Source organism: Myodes glareolus, chromosome 1, assembly GCF_982192425.1.
Source record: "Myodes glareolus chromosome 1, mMyoGla1.1, whole genome shotgun sequence".
NCBI classification, from domain to species: Eukaryota; Metazoa; Chordata; class Mammalia; order Rodentia; family Cricetidae; genus Myodes; species Myodes glareolus.
Window position 1 is genome coordinate 27456070 of NC_142026.1, and position 24022 is coordinate 27480091.

Here is a 24022-nt window from a genome sequence, read left to right on the forward strand (position 1 = left end):
CCTGCACTTACACCTTCTCCTTTAAATTTTTTAAGGATTTTAAAGATTCCTGTGCAAACCTGGTTCCTGTACAAAACGTGGTCTACAGAGCCCTGGAAGAACTGGAGAAGAAATTTGACCTGAAAGTTCTACTGGTATTGTTCAGTCTTGGAAATCTGAATGAATACCCTGATTTGAAACCCATTTCAGAGTCCAAAGACTTTAAAAATGGTAATTTGGTTTATTATCCCCCTCTGAGATCCCAGTCATTAATTTATCAAGCATATATTAAATGTCTACCAGGTGTCATATAATGCAGCACGATTAGAAATATAGTAGTTAACAAAATTAATGCCCGTACATAATCATAACACTTATATCTAACAGCTAGAGGTGACATGCTCCCGAGGTCTGCTAGGCTGGCTATATAGACTGAGAAGACAATGAGAGCCCCACCAGCATCAGGCTATGAAGAAGAGGACAGGAGAACTCAGTCCCAGGAGGGTAGCACTGCGGTGTCTCTTCAGTGGAGCCCTTATAATATTATACACAAGAGTCCATCAGGTTCACTACCACCCACCTTGAGTGACAGCTCAGCTGTGGGTTGCAGGATCCATCTTAGCTTAGCACCACATGTTCATAGAAACCAACAATGTGTGAGCCAGTTCTTCAACTCCATCTTGCCCATCTTTAAAGCCTGCCCATCATGAAGTCTCCCTTTGGTATGTGCCAGATCCTAGACCTTCCATCCAGGAAAGTCCTTCTTTCTTCTTACAATTGTGGCAGCCTGGAAACCTATGTTTAGATTCTATTTTTTTCTACTTTGACATATACCTTCTCTGAACACTGGAATAGGAATACAGCACAAGTGTGTCTTCTACTTTTTTATTCCTGCTGACTTATTTATGTCTGCTTTCTGTGTGGGACGCATAAAGTCTCCCTTGTGGAGTCTTCTCTGTCCCAGGACATGATGGGTAAACTCTGTCGTGTGGGATCCATTGAACTTGATCAGAAGACTTGAAATTCCTAAATATGTAATGCAGAAAGGATGCCTTTTGTCCCTGCTAAAGATCTCTAATGACTTTCTCCTCTTCTTTCCTCTCCCTTCCATTTCAGTCTTACCACAATTGTGTTTTGGAGAAATTGATAGAGGGGACCCAAACTTGCAGCCAAGTCTTGAACAAGGTAATTACACTTGGAGTTTCTTATTGCTGCAGAGAATAGGAAATAAAGGAGATCCTTAGCTGAGTGTGACTTGGGGAAAAACAGAGAAGGCAGTGAGGGGAGTGGTTATAAGCCTGGTGTTAGCTTCATGCACTATGACATATTACCCAGGAGAAGCAGTATACTCTAAACTCTGGGGCAGGAGGATTGTGAGCTTGAGACCAGCCAATTGTACATAGCAAAACTCACTCAAAAACAAAATGGATACCAAGGAAGTCAATTTATTTGGGGTCATGATGTTAGGGACTTCAGCCCAAATGGTTTGACCTCATTTCTTAAGATAGGGCATAACATCAAAGCAAGGGCATGATGACCTGGAAGCAAGGGAAGAGAGGATGTACCTGTATCCTTCAAGGTTACACCTCTGGTGATCTAAGTTAGTACAGCTTGGCTCTGCCTGTTAAAGGTACCACCAAGACCTACTAGTGCCTTTCTGAGGGACAGACCTCTAATACATGAGTCTTATAAGGAGGGGTGCTTTAGATCCAAACTGACCAGCCTCTAGGAGGATGTAGGATCCTGCCAGCGTAACCATGACATCAAATCATCAGCCTGCTACCCATGATGAAGAAACCTGAACCCGATGTCAGTAGCCAGATTTAGAGAGACTGACTACTCAGAAATAACTGTGATTTAGAGAAGCCTCTGAAGAAGACGACCAGTACGGAACTGTGAAAGGTGAAGCGGTGTGGTCCATGGTGGCATCAAAGAGGAAATGCCCTGTAAGAGAGATGTTTCTGTTTTGTCCTGCCCTTGCATGCACTGGTCTCTGACACCAGATATGTGATGAGTGGGGTTTCCCACACCAACCAACACTTTAGACATCAGCAAGGTGTCTTATGATGTAATTATATTCAGATAAAGGGTTCAATGCCACAAGACAGCGGTCTATTACAGATGCTGGTTACAAATTCTGGGGTACGACCCATGCCTCTGGTCAACTGAACATATATCAGGGGTTGCTGTGGTGCCTCAGGCTACAGAACTTGTTAGCTCATGAACCTCAAGGAAACTATAGCTTACAATTGAGTAGAAAAGTTATAGCTCAAAAATAGCAACGGTGAGGGGAATTGGGGAGATGACTCCATTGTCAAAGTGCATACAAGCACAGGACTTACTCGTGTAAAGAAAAAACAGCTTAAGACACAGGGGCAGGTGCTATAACACCTAGTAACAAGGAGGCAGAGACAGGCAGCTTCCTTGAGATCACTGTTTATGAAAATTGTTGAGATTTAGTCCAATGAGAGACTCCATCTCTACAAAAAGAGGTCGATGTCACCTGAGGAATAACACCTGAGGTCGTCCTCTGCTCTCCACACACATATGCACATGAACAATGACCACATGGGAGAGGGACACCCCAAGGAATAAGGGGGAGAGAACACAACACTCTCTTGTCCTCCCTGGGCACACCACCCTTCCTGCTCTTTGGAGTTTGTCAACCCAAATCTCTCTAAAACAGAGACTCTTATGATTTTTAATGAAATTTTCATCACACAGCCATGATGGTTGGTATGATTAGCCATGTAATCAAGTCAACTTCTAGATCTTCTCACCTTGGAAGTCAACACTCCAATGCTGTCACGATATGTTGTTCCCCTGGCAACCAGCCTCCATTCCTAAGGGCTTTCCAAACTTTACTTCTTTAATGAGTACTGTGGTGTTACTGAGGAAGGCTGGCTATGCTCAAGGGTAGACTGGCTCTCTTTTTGCCTTAATCACTTGGAACTCAATTGAGATTTGAAGAGTTCTGGCCAGGAACAGGGGCTGAAGACCAAAACTATCATAAAAATATTCCAGAATATATATATATATATATATATATATATATATATATATATATATATATGAAGATACACATCAAGAAAGTGGTAGAGTTATGGGGAAGGGCACAGGGATTCTCTGAGACAGAGACTAGAAGAGGGAAGGAAATGAGAGCAGAAAGAATAACAGAAAATGGCAGAAGGAACCTTGTTGCTAATTTCTTGCTTTTGTTGCATCTATATTTGATTACTGTCAACCCCAGCTGGTATCAAGGAATGATAGCATTTAGATGCCCAGTTTATAGGCGAGGAAGCTAAACTTGAGAGAGACTGTATGGGGAGTGTTCACAGGGTCAAATGAACAGCTAGAATCCAGACACTCAGGAGGTAGAGTCTGTGTTCTTGACCATGTACTGATAATCTGATGGAAAACATGCAAACAACGTGGGGGAAATAGAGAAAATACAGGAAAGAATTCAAAACTGGGAGGAAATGGAGGCAGGCTGCTACTGAGTCCTCATGAAAAGAACAGTAGGGACGAGCCATTAGATATATACAGAGAGGCCATTTGGTGAAAGGAAATGTGGTCCAGAGTCAGCTAGAAACTCAGGTAATGCCACTGGGCCAGGAAGTTCTGGGGACACATGCAGGCATCCTTTATGTATTGATATGAATGCAAGTCTCCATCCATGCTAGAGTGGCCCAGGCAGGACTTTACTAAGCCAGAGCTGACCCTCAAAACCTATTCTCATGGCCCAAGTCTGAACTCAGGAATCATGGGGACCTTGTCTGCTCCAGAGCACTTTATCTCTTGCATTATAAAGTCAAAAGAGGCTAACTCACTTCAACTCCTGAAATAAACATCTAATTTTTGTTTCTTGGGATCTTCTGGCAGCTACTCTCAAGAAAGCCTGATCCGGTCACCCTCAGGGACCTCCTCATCCGATGGTCTGTTCTCATTGATGCTATTAACATTGCTGTCTCATCCCATTCGTTCTAGATTCCTTTCTGTTGCTGTGATGAAAACCCATGGCCAAAAGCAATTTGGGGAGGAAAAAGTTTAGTTTAGTTTACAGTTTATAGTCCACCCTGAAGGGACATCAGGATAGGAACCTAAGGCAGGAACTGAAGCAGAGGTCATGGAGGAATGCTGCTTACTGGCTTCCTCAGCCTGCTTCTTATATATCTGAGAAACACCTATACTGGAGCAACACTCCACACAGTGGTCTGGGCTCTCACGTGACAATCATTAATCAAGAAAATGCCCCCACAAACTTGACTACAAGCCAATGGAGGATTTTTTCTCAATTGAGAGTCCTTCTTACTAGACCATCCTATCTTATTTTGTTGGCAAAACAAAACCACGCCACACAGCACACATGTGTGGTGCTCTTTCCTTGTGTTTCTGATGGCCACAACATTATCTACATCTATAGTTTCTCCAAGTTCAAGATTTAAATATCAGGGTGGGTGTTAGTTCTTGGGGTTGACTAGTCCCTTTAACAATTGATAAATTCAGAGAAAACACTCTTTATGTATCCTATTTTGTTGAGTCCAAAGTGTTGGACCTAATTCACTTTCTAGCCTAATTTTCATTATCAAAATAATCTTCTAATGTCTCTCAACCATATATACTTTACACCTCTTAGCGGAATTTTTTTCTGAATCTGTTAACAAGGAAATCCGTAACTATATCTATTTATATCTTGAACTTGTTCAGAGTCCAGAGAAGGAAATAGTATTAACAGAGTAAGCAGGAAGTACAAGCAAGTGGTTTCCAAAATATTTGTGAAATGACAGAAGCATCTGGCTACCTGGATAGTCATCAAATCTTCCTCTGTATTGTTGGGACATCCATCTTTGACATACAGGTCCAGAAAATATGACAAACTTATCTGTGAAACAGGATATTCTGAAGAACTGTCTTACCTTGTCTTTGCAAAGTTTAGCAGTTTTGTCTTTGTTTCCTATTTCTCCAGTTGGGACAGCATTCTATCATTAGTCCAGGCAAGGGCACTTTCTTGTCCAGTGATTAACTTTTATGACAAAGAAAATAAACTCTATATGAAGTTTCTTCAATTCCCATCATCATCTCTGAAGTGAATGGTGCTGCCAGGAGCAGAAATGATTCATTGTCAGAAAAAGAGAACTTATGTTATTAAAACATCTTAAATGCCATATTCTGTAAATCTCTAAAATGTTTGAAGATGACTTATCTACCTGAAATATATCTCTGTTTAACCTTGAAACATACCCAATATGACTACAAGTTTGATTTTAATAGATGACTACTAACCAACATTTCTTTATTATCCTAAATAATTCGTAATAATAACTTCTAAGAACTAGAAATTTGCATTACATTGCTAAATAAGTTGTATAGGTACAATACCATGAACAAGATTAGAAACACATGTATAGTATGTTCTAACAGAAAATATTAAAATTGTATCAATATATAATAATCCATATCAATGTAAACTATTTGACTATTAGTTTCTTTTTGCTTTAAAAGTAGATTCAATAATCTATCCTTATCCTGTTATATTTATATCCTTTTTTTTGTTTTCAAAGCAAGAACTCTGAATCTAATCTCCTTAGTTCAACTTTTTTCCTAACCATTGCCAATAATAACTTGTAATCAACCACACTAAATGATGACAAATATCCATAAGCCAATGAAAGACTAAGAAACCCACCTACCCCACCTCGGGAACGTAAGTGTCATGTTCTTAAGTTTACTTCATGTTGTCTGGTGACAATGGCATCTTTAGGGGCTCCTGAAAAGGAAAATTTGGATTGTCAAGTCCTGGGAAAGGTAGCTCTATCCTTTGTTATTCAGTCTCTGTATAATGAGAAAGTACAGGGCTTGTTTCAAGTCCTGGCTATAGCAGTCTGTTATGCTAGATCATCTCAGCTTTTTAACTTGAAATTGTTCTAAACAGTTTGTAGTCCAAAGCTGATCTTTAGGTGGTGTTTTCAGCTTAGTGGTGTTACCATAGTCCTGGTGGAATCGTCATTGTGGGGCCTATCCTCCTTTTGGAGACTTCAAAGGTGGCTGCTTGGCATGGTCTTAGATCTCTGCAGAAAATTTAAACATTTTAAATGTCATACGCAGCAGATCTCAAATAGTTTAAAGGACCATACATCCTTATGTTATGTACATAAGGTTATGTACATGGTCCTTTGTTATGTACATCCTGAGTATAAAAACATAATCCTTAGTTACCTGATAGAGACTCAAAACCAAAATCATGTACAGGAGGCTAGATGAAGCCTGTTTCTAGAATTAGTACTCTAATTGAACATTAATAACTTGATAAAAAAGTTTAATATATATATTAATCTTACAAATTTTGATATAATATTTATACCTTAAGAAAAGCTGTAGCTGGGTTGTGGTGGCACATACCTTTAATTCCAGAACTCGGGAAGGAGAGGCAGGCGGATCTCTGTGTATTCAAGGCCAGCCTGGTCTACAAGAGCTAGTTCCAGGACAAGCTCCAAAGTTACAGAGAAACCTTGTCTCAAAAAAGCAACAGAAGAGAAAAAGAAGAAGGAGGAGGAGGAGGAGGAGGAGGAGGAGGAGGAGGAGGAGGAGGAGGAGGAGGAGGAGGAGGAGGAGAAGAAGAAGAAGAAGAAGAAGAAGAAGAAGAAGAAGAAGAAGAAGAAGAAGAAGAAGAAGAAGAAGAAGAAGAAGAAGAAAAGCTGTTAAAAAGTTGTTTTATTTTTTAAAAAAAGCCCAAAGGATTATGAGATTAGTAGTGATAAAACAGTCTCCAAGTTTTGGATTTCCTTCTGTCCCAAATCAGTTAGCTCTTCCGATATGAGACAGAGATTTTGGATTTTACTTTAACAAACATGCTTAGGTTTAGAGAAAGAGACAAAAGCCAGGTTTAATTTTCAATTGAACTAGGATTATAAAAAATACCATTTGCATTATGTGTCTGTAGAGAACAGCAGAAACAAGCTTTTGAGAAAATTTATGAAATTTTATCCTGTTGGAGATATAATATACCAATAGGCCAATTACTTTTTTTCTTGGGACAGTATCTTTTGATGGTTCTTCACATGTCTCATTTGTCCAGTGGTCTTCAGATTCCTTAGTTGGAAGCCTTCATTCTCTGTAAGACAAAAGTAAAACTACACTCCAACTTTAATTTTGGGTAGTTGGCAAGTTATGTAGGATCAAATGAGAAGCATTGGTTAGTCACATAAGTTAGTTTAGATTGACTGTCATGCTGCTTGATGAACTATCACATTTTTTAATCAAGAGGTCTCTTTTGGTTAAATATAATCTTTATAATATTTACTTTATTGCTTCTCCTGGAATTTTCATCTTATCTCTTCTACAGCTGTTCTATTTTTTTCTTTACAATAGGCATTAGATACTTTAATTGCTCTGGGAAGGAGTTTCCTTCACGATACAAGAAATGACTGAACCAAATACAACATGGCAGCCTGCGAGCATCCCCTCAAGGCATTTCCTGACTTCAAAGGGTTACCTTGGCTGTGCCTTGTTGATCTATATTCATTAGTCCAATGTCTGCCTATGCCACCTTCTGCATAATCCAGAAGGGAGGGGTGTTCTGTTGAGATTATTCTTAGAAAAAAAAAAGCATTGTTTCTAGGAATGCCTATTGTATCTGACATACCATTGACAGAGGCAGGAAAATTTGAAAAACTGCCTTACCCTTTCTTGGCAAGGTTTGACAGTTGTTTTGTTTGTATCATGCTTCTCCAGTTTGGACACTGTGCATTTTGTCAGTAGTCAAGGCAGGGGCAGATCTTTGCCCAAAGTCCAGTTTTTCCAAGAAAACGAACTTCAAGTGGAGTGTCTTCAGTGCTCAATATTCTCTCAAGATTAGATCAGTGCTGCCAGGAGTAATTGTGTCTCACATCAACAGAATCCTGAGTTACTTAAATGCCATATTCTACGATTCTTAGAAGTGTTTGAAGATTACCTATCTATGCAGAATTTAATCTCTATGCATCTAAAGAACCTGACTAGTCTAACTATAAGTTGGTGTAGGAGGTTTTTCTTTCTATGTGTTGCTTTCATTGATCAAATAAAGAAACTGCCTTGAACTTTTGATAGGGCAGAAGCTTAGGTAGGCAGGGAAAAGAGAAATGAATGCTGGGAGAAAGAAGGCAGGCAGGGAGAGCTGCCATGGAGTCATCAGAGTCAGACACACTGAATCTTTCCCAGTTAGTCACAAACCTCGTGGTGACATACAGATTATTAGAAATGGGTTGAATCAAGATGTGATAGTTAGCCAATAAGAGGTTAGAGCTTATGGGCCAGGCAGTGATTTAATTAATACAATTTTCATTTGGTTATTTCAGGGTTAAAGACCCCTCTTCCATACTACAGATTTGGTAATCACACATTTATTGGAAGTTATGGCCATCATGGGTATACCTGCACAAATAAAGACAGACAATGGCCCAGCATATGTTTCCAAGAAAATGAAATGCTTTTTTGCTTATTATAATATAAAGCACATTACAGGTATACCAAATAATTCTACAGGTCAGGCAGTTATAGAAAGATCAAATCGTACTATAAAGGATATGCTGAACAAACAGAAAGGAATGAAAAAATACCCCCAGAAATAGATTGCATAATGCTTTATTAACCTTAAATTTTCCTAACACTAATGAGAAAGGAATAACAGCAGTGAAGAGGCATTGAATAATGGAAAAAACTTCTGAACTGAATCAACCAATATATTTCAAGGATGTGTTGACTTCACAATGGAAACCAGGAGATGTACTATGTTGAGGAAGGGGTTTTACTCTTGTTTCCACAGGAGATGAAAAAATATGTACACCATCAAAATTAATAAAGATTCACTTTGAAAAGGAGAAACCTATTGAAACAGAGAAATGAAAGCTCATCCACACTGGTGATAACCGTACAGGTGGTAAGAAAAGCATTTAGGATGAGGACAGGGTTCTGTTCTTGTCTTTGCAGGAAAATATTCATCTTCAAAAATTCAAAAGAAACCCCTGATGTTTAAATGATGACAGGTAGAAAAATAACTATCCAATAAGGATCATCAAGAAAATCAAATATGGTTCACAAGTACAAATGGTACAATGTATACATTTATATATGTATGTATGTATGTATGTATAGGTATGTATATTTATGAAAATATAGAGCTGGTTTTAGAATTGGACAACGGTTCTGTCCTTCTTTAAATCCAAGCATGTTATTAAAAGAAAGAACCCAGAGTTTCTATCTCATGTCAAGAGCCATTTGATGTGGGACAGAAAGAAAAAAGAATTTAGAAAACATCTTTGATTTTCTTCATACCTATTTTTGTCTTTATCATAACTTTCATTGAATATATGTGCCTGTATGTCTATCTAAATAATGTTTAAGTTTTCTACAATAAACAATAAATTTTCCTGCAGTGATCTTTGAAGTTTCCAGGAAGAATATGGGACTCCATAACAACAACTCCACCTGGTTGATATGACATCATGATACTGATAGCGCTACTACAAGGCCTGTTTTGGGTACCAGCTGCACAAGACATTTCCAACTTGGTTAGTTGAAATGATACACATCTTTTACATTTTGGCCAGGCCTCCACAAAATACTCAAAGACTATTTGCAATCTTACCAGACATTAAACTTGAAATTTAATCATCATTTTATTTTCACAGGATCCCCTAGAAAGAATGTTGCTCCCATGACAGCTGGAAGTAATTCTAAAAGACGACATCCCCTCTCCTAGCAAGTTTGTCCTCAGGCTTAGGGACATCATTTAGGGGTTGATTATAATTGGTATATGGTTGAGGGTTGGGGAAGGAATTTTATAAGCTCAGGGATCGTTTTTTTAAAAAAAGAGGGAAAATTAGATGATGGGATAATATATTGGTATTTGTGAGTTATTGTTTACAGACCATTACGTTGGTATAGATTTTTATATATTGATACAAAGTTAAATTATATTGAATATTGTATGCATGCATGCTTCTACCTCTTTTAAAACATTTTTATGTGTTGAAACATATATTTACGATATTGCAGTATACATTTCTACCTCTGATCAAGATACTTATACATTGTTTACATTTGGAGGTCATTGTCCTCATTTATTTCACAGTTGTTTATTGTTTTAGTCTTTAAGTTAGATGGATATTAAGAATTATAGATCAATAGTCATCTATGTTTGTCATACTTATAGTTAGACTAATCAGGTTCTTTAGATACATAGAGATTATATTCGGTATATATAGATAATCTTCAACCACTTCAAGGATATGTGGAACATGGCATTTAAATAACTTAGGGTTTTGTTGACATGAGACATGATTGCTCCTGGCAGCACCAATCTATTCCCGAGAGAATGTTGAGCACCAAAGACACTCTACTTGGAGCCTGTTTTCTTCTTGGCAAAAACTGGCCTTTGAGCAAAGAAATGCCCATGCCTCAACCACTGACAAAACGTAGTATCCAGAAATGAATAAACAGGACTCTCAAATCTTGCCAAGACAGGGTAAGACAGTTTTGAAATTTTTCTTGCCTTTGAAAATGGTATGTCAGTTATTCTAGACCATAGCCAAAGTTGGTCACTTCAATGTTGCAAAATGAGATTTTGGGTGATTGCTCAGGTAGCTAATTGTCTCTGTCATATATTGCACACTTTAGGAGCTACTTGATTATACTTCCTGCCTGCTCAAGTAATATTATCTCCCTTCTCAGGCCTTTAATAGGGTTGAAGATTAAATAGTCATAGTTACCTTCCTCTTATGATCTAGCCAAGCCATTTCCTATACAAGACTTAGACTCCATAGGATAGAATGTTTATTAAAACATTCATAGGATAGAATGTTTATTAAAACATTATTTAGCATATGTTCCTTGCTTAATATTACTTATGATTATTGTAATTCTAATGTTATACTTAATATCTGTTCCTAGTGTATATTGTTTTATATTGGGTTTAGAACTATATTACTTAAACAAAAGGGGGAGGTGCTATGGGAGTTCCTTCTGTTCCTTCAACCAATAGCCTTTAAGATACCAGCCCACTTGGGCGTGGTCTCATTTGCTTTAAAAAGCAGCGATAGCAGTGTGCTCCCTCTCTCTCTTGCTTCCTGCTCTGCTTCCGGCTACTAGACTCCTTTCCTAATCACGCAGAGGGCTATTGTCTGGGAAGGTGATCTGTAAGTATTTTCCCTTTAAATAAATAACCATTTTATTAATCATAATTCCAAACTTGTGTGGGATTGTTTGTGACTTACACCTTCAATAAGTATGACAAACAAGGATAACTATTGACCTGAAATTCTAAATACCTATGTATCTTAATGACTTAGGCTTCATATTAAAAAAAATTAAACAATCCTTAAGCAAATGTGAAGCAAATAAGGACAATTTCTTCAAAATGTAAGCAATATATAAATAAGCATCTTGATCAGAAGTAGAAATATATAGTGCAATATGATAAATATACCCTAAAGTTGCATCAATATACAAAATAACTTAAGCAGAGGTAGAAACATGAATGTATAAAATATGGCAGAATAACTGCAGAATGCAGAAATTTTGTAAACAGAAATAGGAGTATATTTAATATAACAAATATAATCTGAATGTGTATCAATATACAAGAATCTATACTAATATAAATTGTCTATAAATAATAGCTCACAAGTAATACATTAATCTACCTATTATCTCAATCCAACCATTCTTTTTTTAAAAAAGAGATCCCTGAGCCTACTTCATTTCCATCCCAACCCTATACCACTTATAATCAACCCCAAACAGATGTCCCTAACCCTGAGGAAAAACTTTAATAAGAGAAGGGACATTGTTTTCTAGAATTACTTTCATCTGTCAAGGGGTGATGCTTTTTCTATGGGATCCTGTAAAAATTAAAATGATGTTTAAGTTTCAAAACTACTGTCTGGTACATTTGCCAATAATCTCTGAGTAGTCGGTAGGGTCTTTCTGAAATTCTTATTTGAAGTTCTGGATAGAGAGCATTGTAAGAAGGTGCACCATCTCTGTTATCCAAGTTGGGATCATCTTGAGTAGTTTGTAACCCAAAACCAGTCTTAAAGTGGTGCTATCAGCATAACGACATCATGTTTACTAGGTAGAATTATTATGATGGGCCCCATCTTTTTCCTGGAAAAAGATTACTGAAGGAAAATTAATTGTTCATTGTGGAAAATGTAAACATTAATCATATCAAAACAGAAATCTTGAATTTCAACAGACATATATTCAACAAAAGGTACCATAGAGACAAATATATATATATATATATATATATATATATATATATATATGGGGATAATCAAAAATTTTTGAAAGCATAATTTTGACAACAGTAGTCCCTGGATTTTATCTTCCTTCTGTCCTATACCAGGTGACTCAATATGAGACATAAACTCTGAATTTTTCTTTAAACAACATGCTTGGATTTAGAGAAGGATAGCCACTGTCCATCTCCAAAGCCAGCATTGATTTTTAATAATTTGCTACTCACATTATATGTTTGTAAATCTTACCCCATAGAGAATATTGGTATCATAAGTCAGATTTCTCTTTGCTAGGTGGTTCTTTCTGGATAGCTATTTTTCCCTCTTTAAGCATCTAGTTGTCCAAGGTCTCTTGACCTTTTGAAGATAGGTATTTTCCTGCAAAGACAAGAACATAACCCTACCCCAACAATTATGAGGTTTTCTTACAACCTGTGGATTGTGATTTCTGTGGATGAGCTGTCAGTTCTCTTTATCAAGAGGTTTCTCCCTTTCAAACCAAATCTTGTTTAATTATGATGGTATCAATTGTTTTCTTCTCCTGGGGAAACAAGAGCAAAATCCCTTTCCACAACATAGAACATCTGCTGGTTTCCATTCTGAAGTCAACACATCCTTGAAATACCCTGGCTGATTTAGTTCAGAAGTTTTTTAATCTATTATCCAATGTCTCTCTGCAGCCGCTGTTTCTTTCTCATTAGCATTAAGAAAATTCAAGGTTAATAAAGCATTATGCAATTATTTTGGGGGCTAATTTTTATCCTTTTCTGTTTGTTTAGCACATACTTTGTTGTTCAAATTGATTTTTCTATAACTGCCTGACTTATAGGATCATGAGGTATACCAATAATGTGCTTTATATTATAATAAGCAAAAAACTGTTTCATTTCCTTAGAAACATATGCTAGACCATTATCCATTTTTATTTGTGCAGGTATACTAATGATGCCCATAACTTCTAGTAAATATGTGATTACCAATCAGCCTTTTCCAAATTCAAACCAGTTGCCCATTGGAAACCCGAATAGGTATCAATGGTATGGTGTACGTATTTTAATTTTTCAAATTCTGCAAAATGGAACACATCCACCTACCATATTTCATTCCTTTGAGTATCCTTTGGGTTACTTCCTGCAAGTTGGGGTCTTTGCTTATATAAAAAAAAATAAGACATCTCCTTATAATCTCCTTATTCCTTGTCATGTAATAGAAAAGTCCTGTTTTGAACCTTTGCTATTGGCATAATTTTTTATGAACTTCTGAGGCCTTTAGCACATTTACAATCAATAATCAATCAATTTCTGTATTACCTTATGCTACAGAACCTGGCAGACCCATATGGGACTGGATGTGTGTTATATATATGTGGAATGAAGACTATTTCTGATTGTATCTTGAACCTGAATGAATAATGAAGTCATCTGTATAATCTTGTATAAACTCAATATTTTAATATGTAAAACAATACTTTCTACATATTACAAATTGTTAACTAAGTTGACAGATTCTTTAAAAATCCCTTAGTACCATGAGAATAGCATATAAGTCTGACTTTTGGATGGATTCATAAGAACTTTGTTCCACCTTACTCAAATTTTCTGATTTCTAACTGCCTTTCCTGATGTATTTGCATCAGTATAGAAAGGAAGGGCTCCAGTTTTTGCTCTATCCCATACAATGTGAAGAAGGATCCAATTAGTTCTCTTTATAAGTTGAATTCTCTCAATTTTGGGGTAGTTGTTAATCTCTCCCAAAAAATTACTGCAAACTCTTTGTCACAGTTCCTTTTTCTTCCCATAAATTTTAAATTTCATCAGTAGTAAAAGGTAGTACAATTTCTTCTGGATCTAATCTTGTTAATTGATGAAGTCTTAATTAGACTTTTGTATCTAATTAAGAGACATTTTCTACATAAGGTTTTTACTTTTTACTTGGTTTATGTGGTAAAAAGATCCATTATAAGATAATATCTTCCCTCCTCGTTAAAATTCCTATAGGGGACTATTGGGGGGGTGATACATCCAGAATAAAGTTAAGATTCAGATCCACATGATCCATATGTGCTTCCTTTAATTTCCCTTAAATCAAAGTAAATTCTTTCTTGCCTTCAGATGATAATTCCCTGAAACTATTTAAGGCTTTTTCACTATCTAAGGTTTTCATTAGATGAATTATTTTATCAGGTTTTAACCCAGAAATAGGCTGCAGATTGAAAATGTCTCCTAGCACTCTTTGGAAGTCATTAAGAGTCTGCAATTGCTCTGTCCTAATTTGTGTTTTTGGTGTTCTAATTTTCTGTAAACCTATTTTATAACCTAGAAAACTGATAGAATCTCCTCTTCGCATTTTTTTCAAGAGGAATTTGTAATTCCCATTAAGGTAAAACTTTCTTTACTTCTTCAAACATTCTTTGTAAAGTATTTATATTTGAATCAGATAGCAAAATGTTGTCCATGTAATGATAAACTATAGATTCAGGAAATTGCTTAGTTACTATTTCCAATGACTGACTTACACAATATTATCACAGGGTGAGGCTATTTAACATTCCCTGTGGGAGAAACCTCCATTGGTATCTCTTAATAGGCTGAGAATTATAAGTAGGCATTGTGAAGGCAAATTATTCTGTCTTTTTCTAGCAAGTGTATAGTAAAGAAACAATATTTTAAATCAATAACTATAAGAGGCCATACTTTAGGCGACAGAGAAGACAAAGAAATTCCAAAGTGTAGAAGGCACATTGGTTGAATCACCTTATTAACAGCTCTTAGATCTGTCACCATTCTCTATTTTCCAGATTTTTTAACAAGAAATAGAGGAGAATTCCTAGGGCTGGTTGATTCTTCAATATGATGAGCAGCTAGTTGCTCCTGTAGCAACTGTTCTAAGGCCTGCAGTTTCTCTATTGTTAAAAGCCATTGTTTAACTCAGATAGGTTTCTTAACCATTTTAAAGGTAGGAACATTGGCACCTCTGAGAGTCTGCTAGTTGTTCTTCTGTGTTTTGTACAGCCTGAATGGCGACTCTTTTTCAAAGTACCTTATAATGTCCTTCCCAGAAGAATGGGTTGATTTATGGCCCATTTATGGTACTACAGAAATGTTGCTCTAGGTATTCCTTTGCTGTAACAGATCATGATCCCATAGATTCACCACTGTATTAGCCTCATATGTCCTCAACCTTCCTCTTTGTCCTTCTGTCCCTATGCATTCAATCCATCTCATGCTTTCTTTTACTTGAGGTAGGGTTCCAATTCCTAGGAATTGAACATCTGCCTCTTGAAGAGGCCAATTCTGATGCCAAGATTCTGGAGTAATAATAGTCCCATCTGCTCCTGTATTCAATAATCCTTCAATTATAGTGTTATTTATTCATACTCTCAGGTTTGGTCTTTGATGTCATTTATAGAAGTTTGCTAAAAATATACATTGCCAATTTTCTACTGGAACTTTTAATTCATCCTCCATGATTTTTCTATCGTCAATAGCAATGTTTTTTTACAGCAGGTACTGGATTTTTCCATTTTCCTGGGGAGGCATGTGCCCCACAGTGACTGAGAATAACTGGACCACGTTAGAACTGGGGTCTGTGAGAAACTCCCTAAGGAATTTCCCAGTAGTGACAGCTTACCTTGTTTATCTCTTATCTCTCTGCATTTATTAGTCCAATGTTGGCCTTTGCCTCATCTTCTACATAATCCAAAAGATTGAGACCTTCTATTTTTGTTATTTTCAGAAGAAACATTATTTCTATGAATGCCCTGTCTACAATTCCTTCTCAGATGGCCTATTCTACCACAATAAAAACATTTCATATTATGATGACTTTTCATACCTTTGGAAATTACTTCTTTTACCCAAACCTCAGTCAAGCCTCAGTCTTATAGTCAAATGACTCAACATTGACTGGGTGCAGGATCCATTCATCCATTGGTGCTGATCTGACCTTTAATGGTCCAAGTATCATTTTGCGTTTTAAGTTGATATTTTCAAAATCCAGAGATTCAGTAAGTACTTGTCTAGCTTCTGGATCTGTTACTCCTATTTGTACAGCTAAGTTAATCTTTGTAAAAAAAAGTCACTAAATGATTATCTTGAGCCTTGCATGACCTTATATAATTCAATTATTTTTTTTTCCTTTGGTTTCTGTTTTATTATTTTTTACAAGTCTTTGTATTCTTTACTTATATTTCTAAATCCCCAGGCCCCTACCCTGGCAAGAAGTGGTTTTGTCAAGGCTTGTCCCTGACAGCATGTTTGAACAGTTACAAATGGACAGATGAAAACATGAGCAATACAAATGTGGAGCATAAATAATCAGCACAGTGCAGAAGAGAACACTCAGTAGCAGGGAGTTCTTGCTGGTCTTGCATACAGGTGGGCTCACTTGCCAGTACCTACTTGGGGGATCACAACTATCCATCATTCCATGTTGCAGTAAGGACACTTGCTTGTTCCTGGCTGCTTAGCCCCGAAATAATCACACAGAAACTGTATTAATTAAAATACTGCTTGGCCCATTAGCTCTAGCTTCTTATTGCCTAAGTCTTACATATTAATTTAACCCATCTCCATTAATCTGTGCATTGCCACGAGGTTGTGGCCTACCAGCAAAGTTTCAGCACGTCTGTCTCCAGCAGCAGCTCCATGGCTTCTCCTTGACTCTGCCTCCTTCTCCCAACATTCAGTTTAGTTTTCCCTGCCTACCTAAGTTCTGTCCTGGTATAGGTCTAAAGTAGTTTCATTATTCATTAATGATAATCACAGCATACAGAAGAGAACCCCACATCACTTCCGTTTTCTGTTTAAATAAGAAGAAAAGTTTTAACTTTAACATAGAAAAATTACACATAACAAAACAGGTATCAGGCAAGAATTACAGTTACAATATTTATATCCACTTTATCTTTAATCATATCTAAGGAAAACTATAATAGCTATCTATTTTAAAATTCCATCAAAGACTCCTGAAGGATATAATATTGCCTAAGTAAACAGGAAGTACATTGTAAGCAACTTTCAAAACTCTAGAATTGACAGAGACATCTCACTGCCTGGACAGTCACCCAAAGTTCTTCTGTACTGTTGGGGCATCCATCCTCAGCCTACTGGCCCATAGCATCTGGCAGACTTTTCCACAAAGCAGGAAATTTCAAAGACAGTTCCACCTATATTTGCAGTTTTTCAGTCACTTTCTTCTGTGTCCTCCAGAATGTACAGAATACCATCAAGCAGTCCAAGCAAGAGCAGTTTCTTGCCCAAATGATTAGTAAACTCCTTAAGGAGCTTCTTCGATGCCCATCCTCCTCTTGAAGCATATAATTCAATTCTTATTCCTAGTTCTTGAATCTTGAATCTTGTCCCAAGCATTCAAGGCTACAAGAACATTGTAAGGCATAAGAACAAGATGTGTTTATTGTATATATCTTGACTATCTGAATCAGTGTAACAGCCCTCACCAAGAATTTCATCTTGGGAGGCCTCAATTCCTCTGGCTCTACCTTGATGTTCCAGGGCTTTAGTCTCCTCTCTCTCTAATAGCACTTCCACTGTAACTACAGTCCATCTTCTAGCATGGCTGAGACTGAATGAGCCAATCATTTTGAGTAACCTTATTTCTTAAAGCCTATGTCATTATCAACTCCCTCACATATGGTGAATACATGCTATAAGATACTACTGCTTGCTTAATATCTTTTAGATTTTTTTATATATGTGGTTCCAATTTACATTCTGTATATACTTTTGGGTATTGAGAATTTGCTGGCTTTTCAGAGGTAGTAACAGAATAAGTAGCTAAAACTCTTGTCTTGGTAAGTCATCTCTGACTCTGAGAGCTACTGGCATGCTAAATCTTTACTATTGTCCTTTGCCTATACCTCCTGTCCTTGCTTATCGGTTCTGAACAAGGTCCTTGATTGATTCAAATGTTTTTATCACTGTCTTTTGTGTTGGTGTATTCAGTCTGTACAATAAATAACCAGACCAGCTCAAGAACAAGTTATATTTTAATAATTGAAAAAAAAAGGAAACTCATGCTACAAGAATGGGAGGTCCAAAATCCAAAATGGTCTGGCGAGCACCACATAGAGAGAGAGAGCATGCATCTGCATCCCCAGGTTTTTCTACCTGGGCTCTAGGTGGCCACACCCTAACTAAATGTGATTGTTCGAAACAATCAGTTGATAGTTTCCCCATCATCTCCCCCTTTTGTCTAAACAAGATCAATCCAAACACAATACAGCTATATACAATAGGAACAGACACCAAATATATAATTACAAACAGTAAACAATATTAAGCAAGGAAGACATGACAAAAGTTTTACTAAACTTTCTGTTTCAAGGAGTCTAAATAATGTATTGAAATTAAGTTTGGCTAAATCATGAGGAAGATAACTACAATTATCTAATCTTCAACTCTATCAAAGATCTGAGAAGGGAAGCAATATTACTTGAGTAAACAGGAAGTGCAATCGAGAAACTTCCAAGTTGTGCAACAAATGACAGAAACAACTGACTACCTGGGCAATCACCCAAAGTCTCATTTGCAATGTTGAAGCAACCAACTTTGGCCAAGGTCTAACATAAGTGACATACCATTTTCAAAGGCAAGAAACTTTTCAAAACTATTTTACCCTGTCTAGGCAGGATATGACGGTCCTGTTTTATCCATTTTCGGATACTCTGTATCTCTGTCAGTGGTTGAGGTATGGGCATTTCTTTGCCCAAAGGCCAGTTCTGCCAAGAAGAAAGGCTCCAGGTGGAGTGTCTTTGGTGCTCAACATTCTCTAGGGAGTAGTTCGGTGTTGTCAGGAGTGATTGTGTCTCACTACCATGGAACTCTAGGTTAGATTAAAGGTCATTTTCTACAGCTCTTTGAAGAGGTTGAAGATTATACTATCTATACTGAATATAATCTCTATGTATCTAAAGGACCTGATTAGCCTAAATATAAATATGACAAACATAGATGACTATCGATCTATAATTCTCAATACCTATCTAACTTAAAGACTAAGACAATAAACGACTGTGCAATAAATAAGAACAATGACCTTCAAATATAAACAATGTATATTGATCAGAAGTAGTAGAGTACACTGCAATATAGTAAATATATATGTCAATACATAAACAATGTTTCAAACAGAGGTAGAAGCATACACACATACAATATTCAATATAATTTAACTTTGCATCAATATACAAGAATAGATACCAATATAATTGTCTAAAAACAATAACTCACAAATACCAATCTATTATCCACCATCCAATTATCCCTCTTCTTTTTTTCAAGAAGATCCCTGAGCCTATAAAATTCCTCCTCCATTCATCAACCATATACCAACTATAATCAACCACCCCTAAATGATGTCCCTAAACCTGAGGGCAAACTTTGCTGGGAGAGGGGATGTTGTCCTCTAAAATTGCTTCCAGTTGTCATGGGGCGACGTTCTTCCTAGGGGGTCCTGTGAAAGTAAATGATGGTTAAATTCCAAGATTAATATTTGGTCTGGTAAAATTGCAAATAGTCTCTGAGTATTTTTTGTGGAGGTCTGGCCAGAATGTTGTAAAAGATGTACACCATTTCAGCTAGCCAAGTCGAAACTGTCTTGTACAGCTGGTATCCAAAACAGGTCTTGTAGTAGCTTTATCAGCATCATGACGTCATATCAATCAGGTGGAGTTGTTGTGGGGCCCCATCTTCTTACTGGAAACTTCAAAGATCACTGCAGGGAAATTTATTGTTCACTATGGAAAACTTAAGCATGATCTATATAGACATGTGAGGACAAAAACAGATATATTTCTAATGACTTCATCAAATCAATTAATTTCTGGTTCTCATCCTACACATGTTATTCCAAGATTTTAAATTTTTTTCACTTATCATATCTTCTTATCCGTAGAGATTATTTGGATGGCATGCAGACTGCCTTCCTGGAGGGATGTTCTATCTCCTGTCTTATCATAACTTTTTAACAGATTTTGATTGTCAATTTCAAAAGTATAAATCTTTTCAGATAACTTCTCATTACCAATCTGTAAAGACTGTATCATTTCTAAAAGTCTCTCATTCTTGATCTGTTATGAAACCATTTCTCTAAGGATATAATATGAATAATAAAACTCATAACCACCATGGCCACAAAAATATATGTGTCAGGTAGGTCATACAGCTCTTGGAGCAATCCAGTCATAGCAGAAACAAAAATATTGTTATATTCCTGGGTGGTGATATTGTCTACAGTTATCTTGGGATTGGTTTACAATCTTCAAATTTATTTATTTACTTACTTACCGATCAATCTGATACTTAGGTATCAAATTGACTTACCTCCCTTATAATTTTGAGAAAATTATTGTAGGTGTAATACTGTGGATTGTCCAGCAGGTGTCACAGTTGTGGCAGTAAGGCAGGTCCTAGATCAGGGCCTGAATCACCTATGAGACTCAGCAAAAAATTTTAAAAGCGGCACACCTTCATATCGAGACGATTGAGTCAAAGGACTCAGAGCTTGCAGGCAATTGCGAGCTGTGAAGTGACTGGCGGATCTTGGGCCAGCGGTTCTCATGGATCCAATCTGGGGATGCAAACCTGTGTTCTAGGTGCAGGCATAGAGCTCAGCCTGATCAGAGCAGGCCAGACAGCAGCTGGACCTCAGAAGCAGTTCCTAGCTTGGGTCGCAGCAGTGAAGCCACATGGGTCAGAGAAGCCACAGAGGAGTTGCGGCAGGAATCTGCAGGCATCAGTTACTCAGCCACTTAGCTGGCAGGACTGAGGCACACAGGGGTAGGAGGGCTAGAAACTACCAACTCCCTACTGTGGACCAGCCAACCCAAACCTTGCCCAGCTGAGCCAACTGGACAATTCAACTGCAGAGGGTTAGTTCAGTTCCATGGGGTGGGAGGAGGCCCTAGCGAGTCTGTGCAGGGTGGGGCGATGTTGTGGATTCAGGCCACATTGTCGCCAAATTGTAGTAGTACCAAAGAGCTCCACAGTAGCCCAGAAAGGAGTATTAACAAAGGTTTATTTATTTGGGGATAAACTCACAGTAAGGGTAGTGATCCACAGTCCTATGTGAGCACTGGGAACTGGAACCAAATCCAGCAGGAAAAAAGGTCACATATGCTTTCATGCACTTAAAGTACATGAGACCTCGCCCAGAGTGGGCCAGTATCCTAAAGGCTATTGTCTGAAGGAGTTCCCACAACACAGGGGCTGCTGTGACCAACAAGTCTGAGAGCTGGGATTCTGACACACAAGGCAGCAGCCACTATGCAGTTCAGAGGTTGGGGACAGAGCAGCTTGTTAGTTATAAGAATCTAATCATTCATAAAAGAAGTATCTTTGAGTGTAACTAATTCATGGGAGAACCCAGAGCATTTTAGTTGCAGAAACAAGATACCAAAGTGGGTAGAGAAAAAGCCATGCACAGTTCTAGAATAAAGTGAAATGTATCCATGCAGGTCCAAGAATTCCCATATCGAACAATATGGATATTAGCAGTCCTATGCTTCCAGTGACCTGTGGTACTGCTGAGGGGACTCTGTATGTGGAGAATTATAAGAAAGGTGAGTTTCAGATCTTCTGTGTTCTTCACCTGTACAACGGCACTATGTATGGGGTGGGCATCTGTGTTGGGGGTATCTCATCCCCGAGTCAGTTTGTGGGACTCAGGATATCGGCAATGTCACACCCGTTGCTGAAGTGAGGGTCTGAGATCAAGTCACCAATGAGAAGAGGGCGTGAGAGGCCAAGTCCAGAGTAGCAAGAAGCTCTTGACATTGCTCTACTAGTGGGGACACACAGGGTGCAATCAACCACCCCAGCAATGAAAGTGTGAAAGGCTTTCTTCCAAGGAGCTGCCCAAGCCTAGGACCAGGGTTATGAGTTATGCAGGTACCTACCTGCAAAGCGCACCCCAAATGCAGATACCGACAAGTACAGCAGGTCTCAAGTGTGACGTGAACTGTTTGTAAATGGTTGGGGCGTGGAGATTCATGCTGTGTTTCCATGAGTGACAAAAGCGCTCTACAAAGCCTCATTCGCAGACTCCACCCAAAGTTCACTGTGCCAGGCAGCATTTCTCTGGAGAGTCCCAGGCTGCTGTGCTCATTCTTTACTGCACCAAACCCAGGAGAGGAGCAGGAATGGGGACATTTTTCATATTTTTTTCATTTTTTCTCCTTCTTGTAGCACTGAGATTAAACTCAGGGCCTTGTACACGTGAGGCAAACACTCTCTCACTGAGCTGCACCCTAAGCTGCAATTTTGCAAGTTTAAATGTCATACGTCCCTGGCCTATCAGGCTACCTCCCATTCCCCCTGTGAAAAAGGCCAATAAGAAACCTGTTTAGCATCTCAGACCAGAGTAAGCCCTAACACACCTGGGTGGGAAATGTGTGTGTCTGAGAAAGTCAGCATCAACCTTTGTGGGTCCCTTAGCTGTGACCTCTGTCCGACTTTAAGCTAAGTAAGAAAATCCAGAGGACTTGGATTGGAATTTGGGTACACTCTAACCTCAGCTCTCTTGGAGTATTAGTCCAGTGTTCTTTGCTCTACTGAAATATCCAGTCAGGCTGCTCTACTTAACTTACAGGTTTAGAGGCTAAAAGGCCAAGATCAGGCAGCCTCATATACGGACCTTTGGAGAGGGACTGAGGGCAGGTGGCATTATGGCAGGGGTATGACATGTAGGAGGAAGAGATCACACCATAAGACAGTGACTGGGGTCCCATGAGGACTATCTTAATCCCTCCCAAAGGCAGCACCCTCCATGATCTAGTGCCACCTCACATACCACCTTGTCAAGGACCAGGTTTTCAATATATGACCCCTGGGCGGGGGGGTGGGGGGAGACTTTCAAACCGTAGCTCAGCCACAAGTCCGTTTCTCTGACATCTGCATCAGGCTCCCTAATACTAAGCCTCCTTTATTTTGAAATGAGAATAAAACTTCTCTCACCACATTGCTATGATAAAAAAGATAATGGAAATGAAATAGTGTGGAAATTGTAGTTGTTAGAGTACAGTGCCACCGGTTCTCTATCATGATTGACCTTCCTTTCCACAGCACAGTTCTTTCTTTAAGATTTACTTTTACTTTCTTACTATGAGTGTTGGGCTGCATGTGTGTCTGTGCACTGAGTGCGCCTGGTAGCCATGGAGACCAGAAGAGGACATCAGATCTAGAGTCATGGATGTGAGCCCCATGTGGGTTCTCAGAACTGAACCTGGGTTTTCTACAAGAGCAGCAAATCCCTTCACCACTGAACCGTTTCCCTAGCAACAAATAAGTGTTTACCCCGTGATTCTACTGCCTACATGCAATTTAGCTGTTCCATGTAAGCGACATTTCCTAAATCGCTTTTAACATCAACTAGTCATGAGTCTAAAATATGAGGGATAACCAACTGTCGTGACCTGGAAGTGTAATGTTATAGAAGTAGCTGTAGTGAATCCACGAGGAGAATCCAGCTTCCTTGTGGCTGGATTCACAAGAGTCCAGCAGGGAATTTTCTGCCCTCACTCACCTTTCTGAAATGCAAGTTGGTTCTACACTGGGTCACAGTAAAAGAAAGAGTAAGAATCCTGGTCACGTTTTAGAGTCATTCCTTTTGACAATCTTTTAACATTACAGTAGAATGCTTTTAAAGGTAATGTCAAAGGCATAAATCACTTTGTGCTTAAGCCCACTGACTGTTCTTCCAGAGGACCCAGGTTCAATTCCCAGCAACCACACTTGGCTTACAACCAT

At 38.2% G+C, this 24022-nt stretch overlaps 1 protein-coding gene and 1 long non-coding RNA gene across 4 annotated transcripts in view; one reads left to right on the forward strand and one right to left on the reverse strand.

Moving 5' to 3' along the window:
- The window catches only part of LOC146896136 (nuclear autoantigen Sp-100-like), a 49033-nt gene that overhangs the window by 22615 nt on the left and 2396 nt on the right, over positions 1-24022 (forward strand). Inside the window, exons 3-5 of one of the 3 annotated variants that reach the window (XM_085697382.2) lie at positions 36-210; positions 1096-1164; positions 21733-21837. In XM_085697382.2, the coding sequence (XP_085553508.2) occupies positions 36-210; positions 1096-1164; positions 21733-21837 (349 nt within the window). The remainder of the gene's footprint in view (positions 1-35; positions 211-1095; positions 1165-21732; positions 21838-24022) is intronic. The other 2 variants (XM_087905035.1, XM_087905034.1) reach the window with 2 other exon arrangements.
- LOC148123272 (uncharacterized) lies at positions 5647-13001 on the reverse strand. The gene is made up of 4 exons (XR_015737612.1): positions 12507-13001; positions 7660-7841; positions 7000-7090; positions 5647-5746 (listed from the first exon to the last, which is right to left on the reverse strand). It is a non-coding gene; the product is annotated as an uncharacterized LOC148123272 (long non-coding RNA).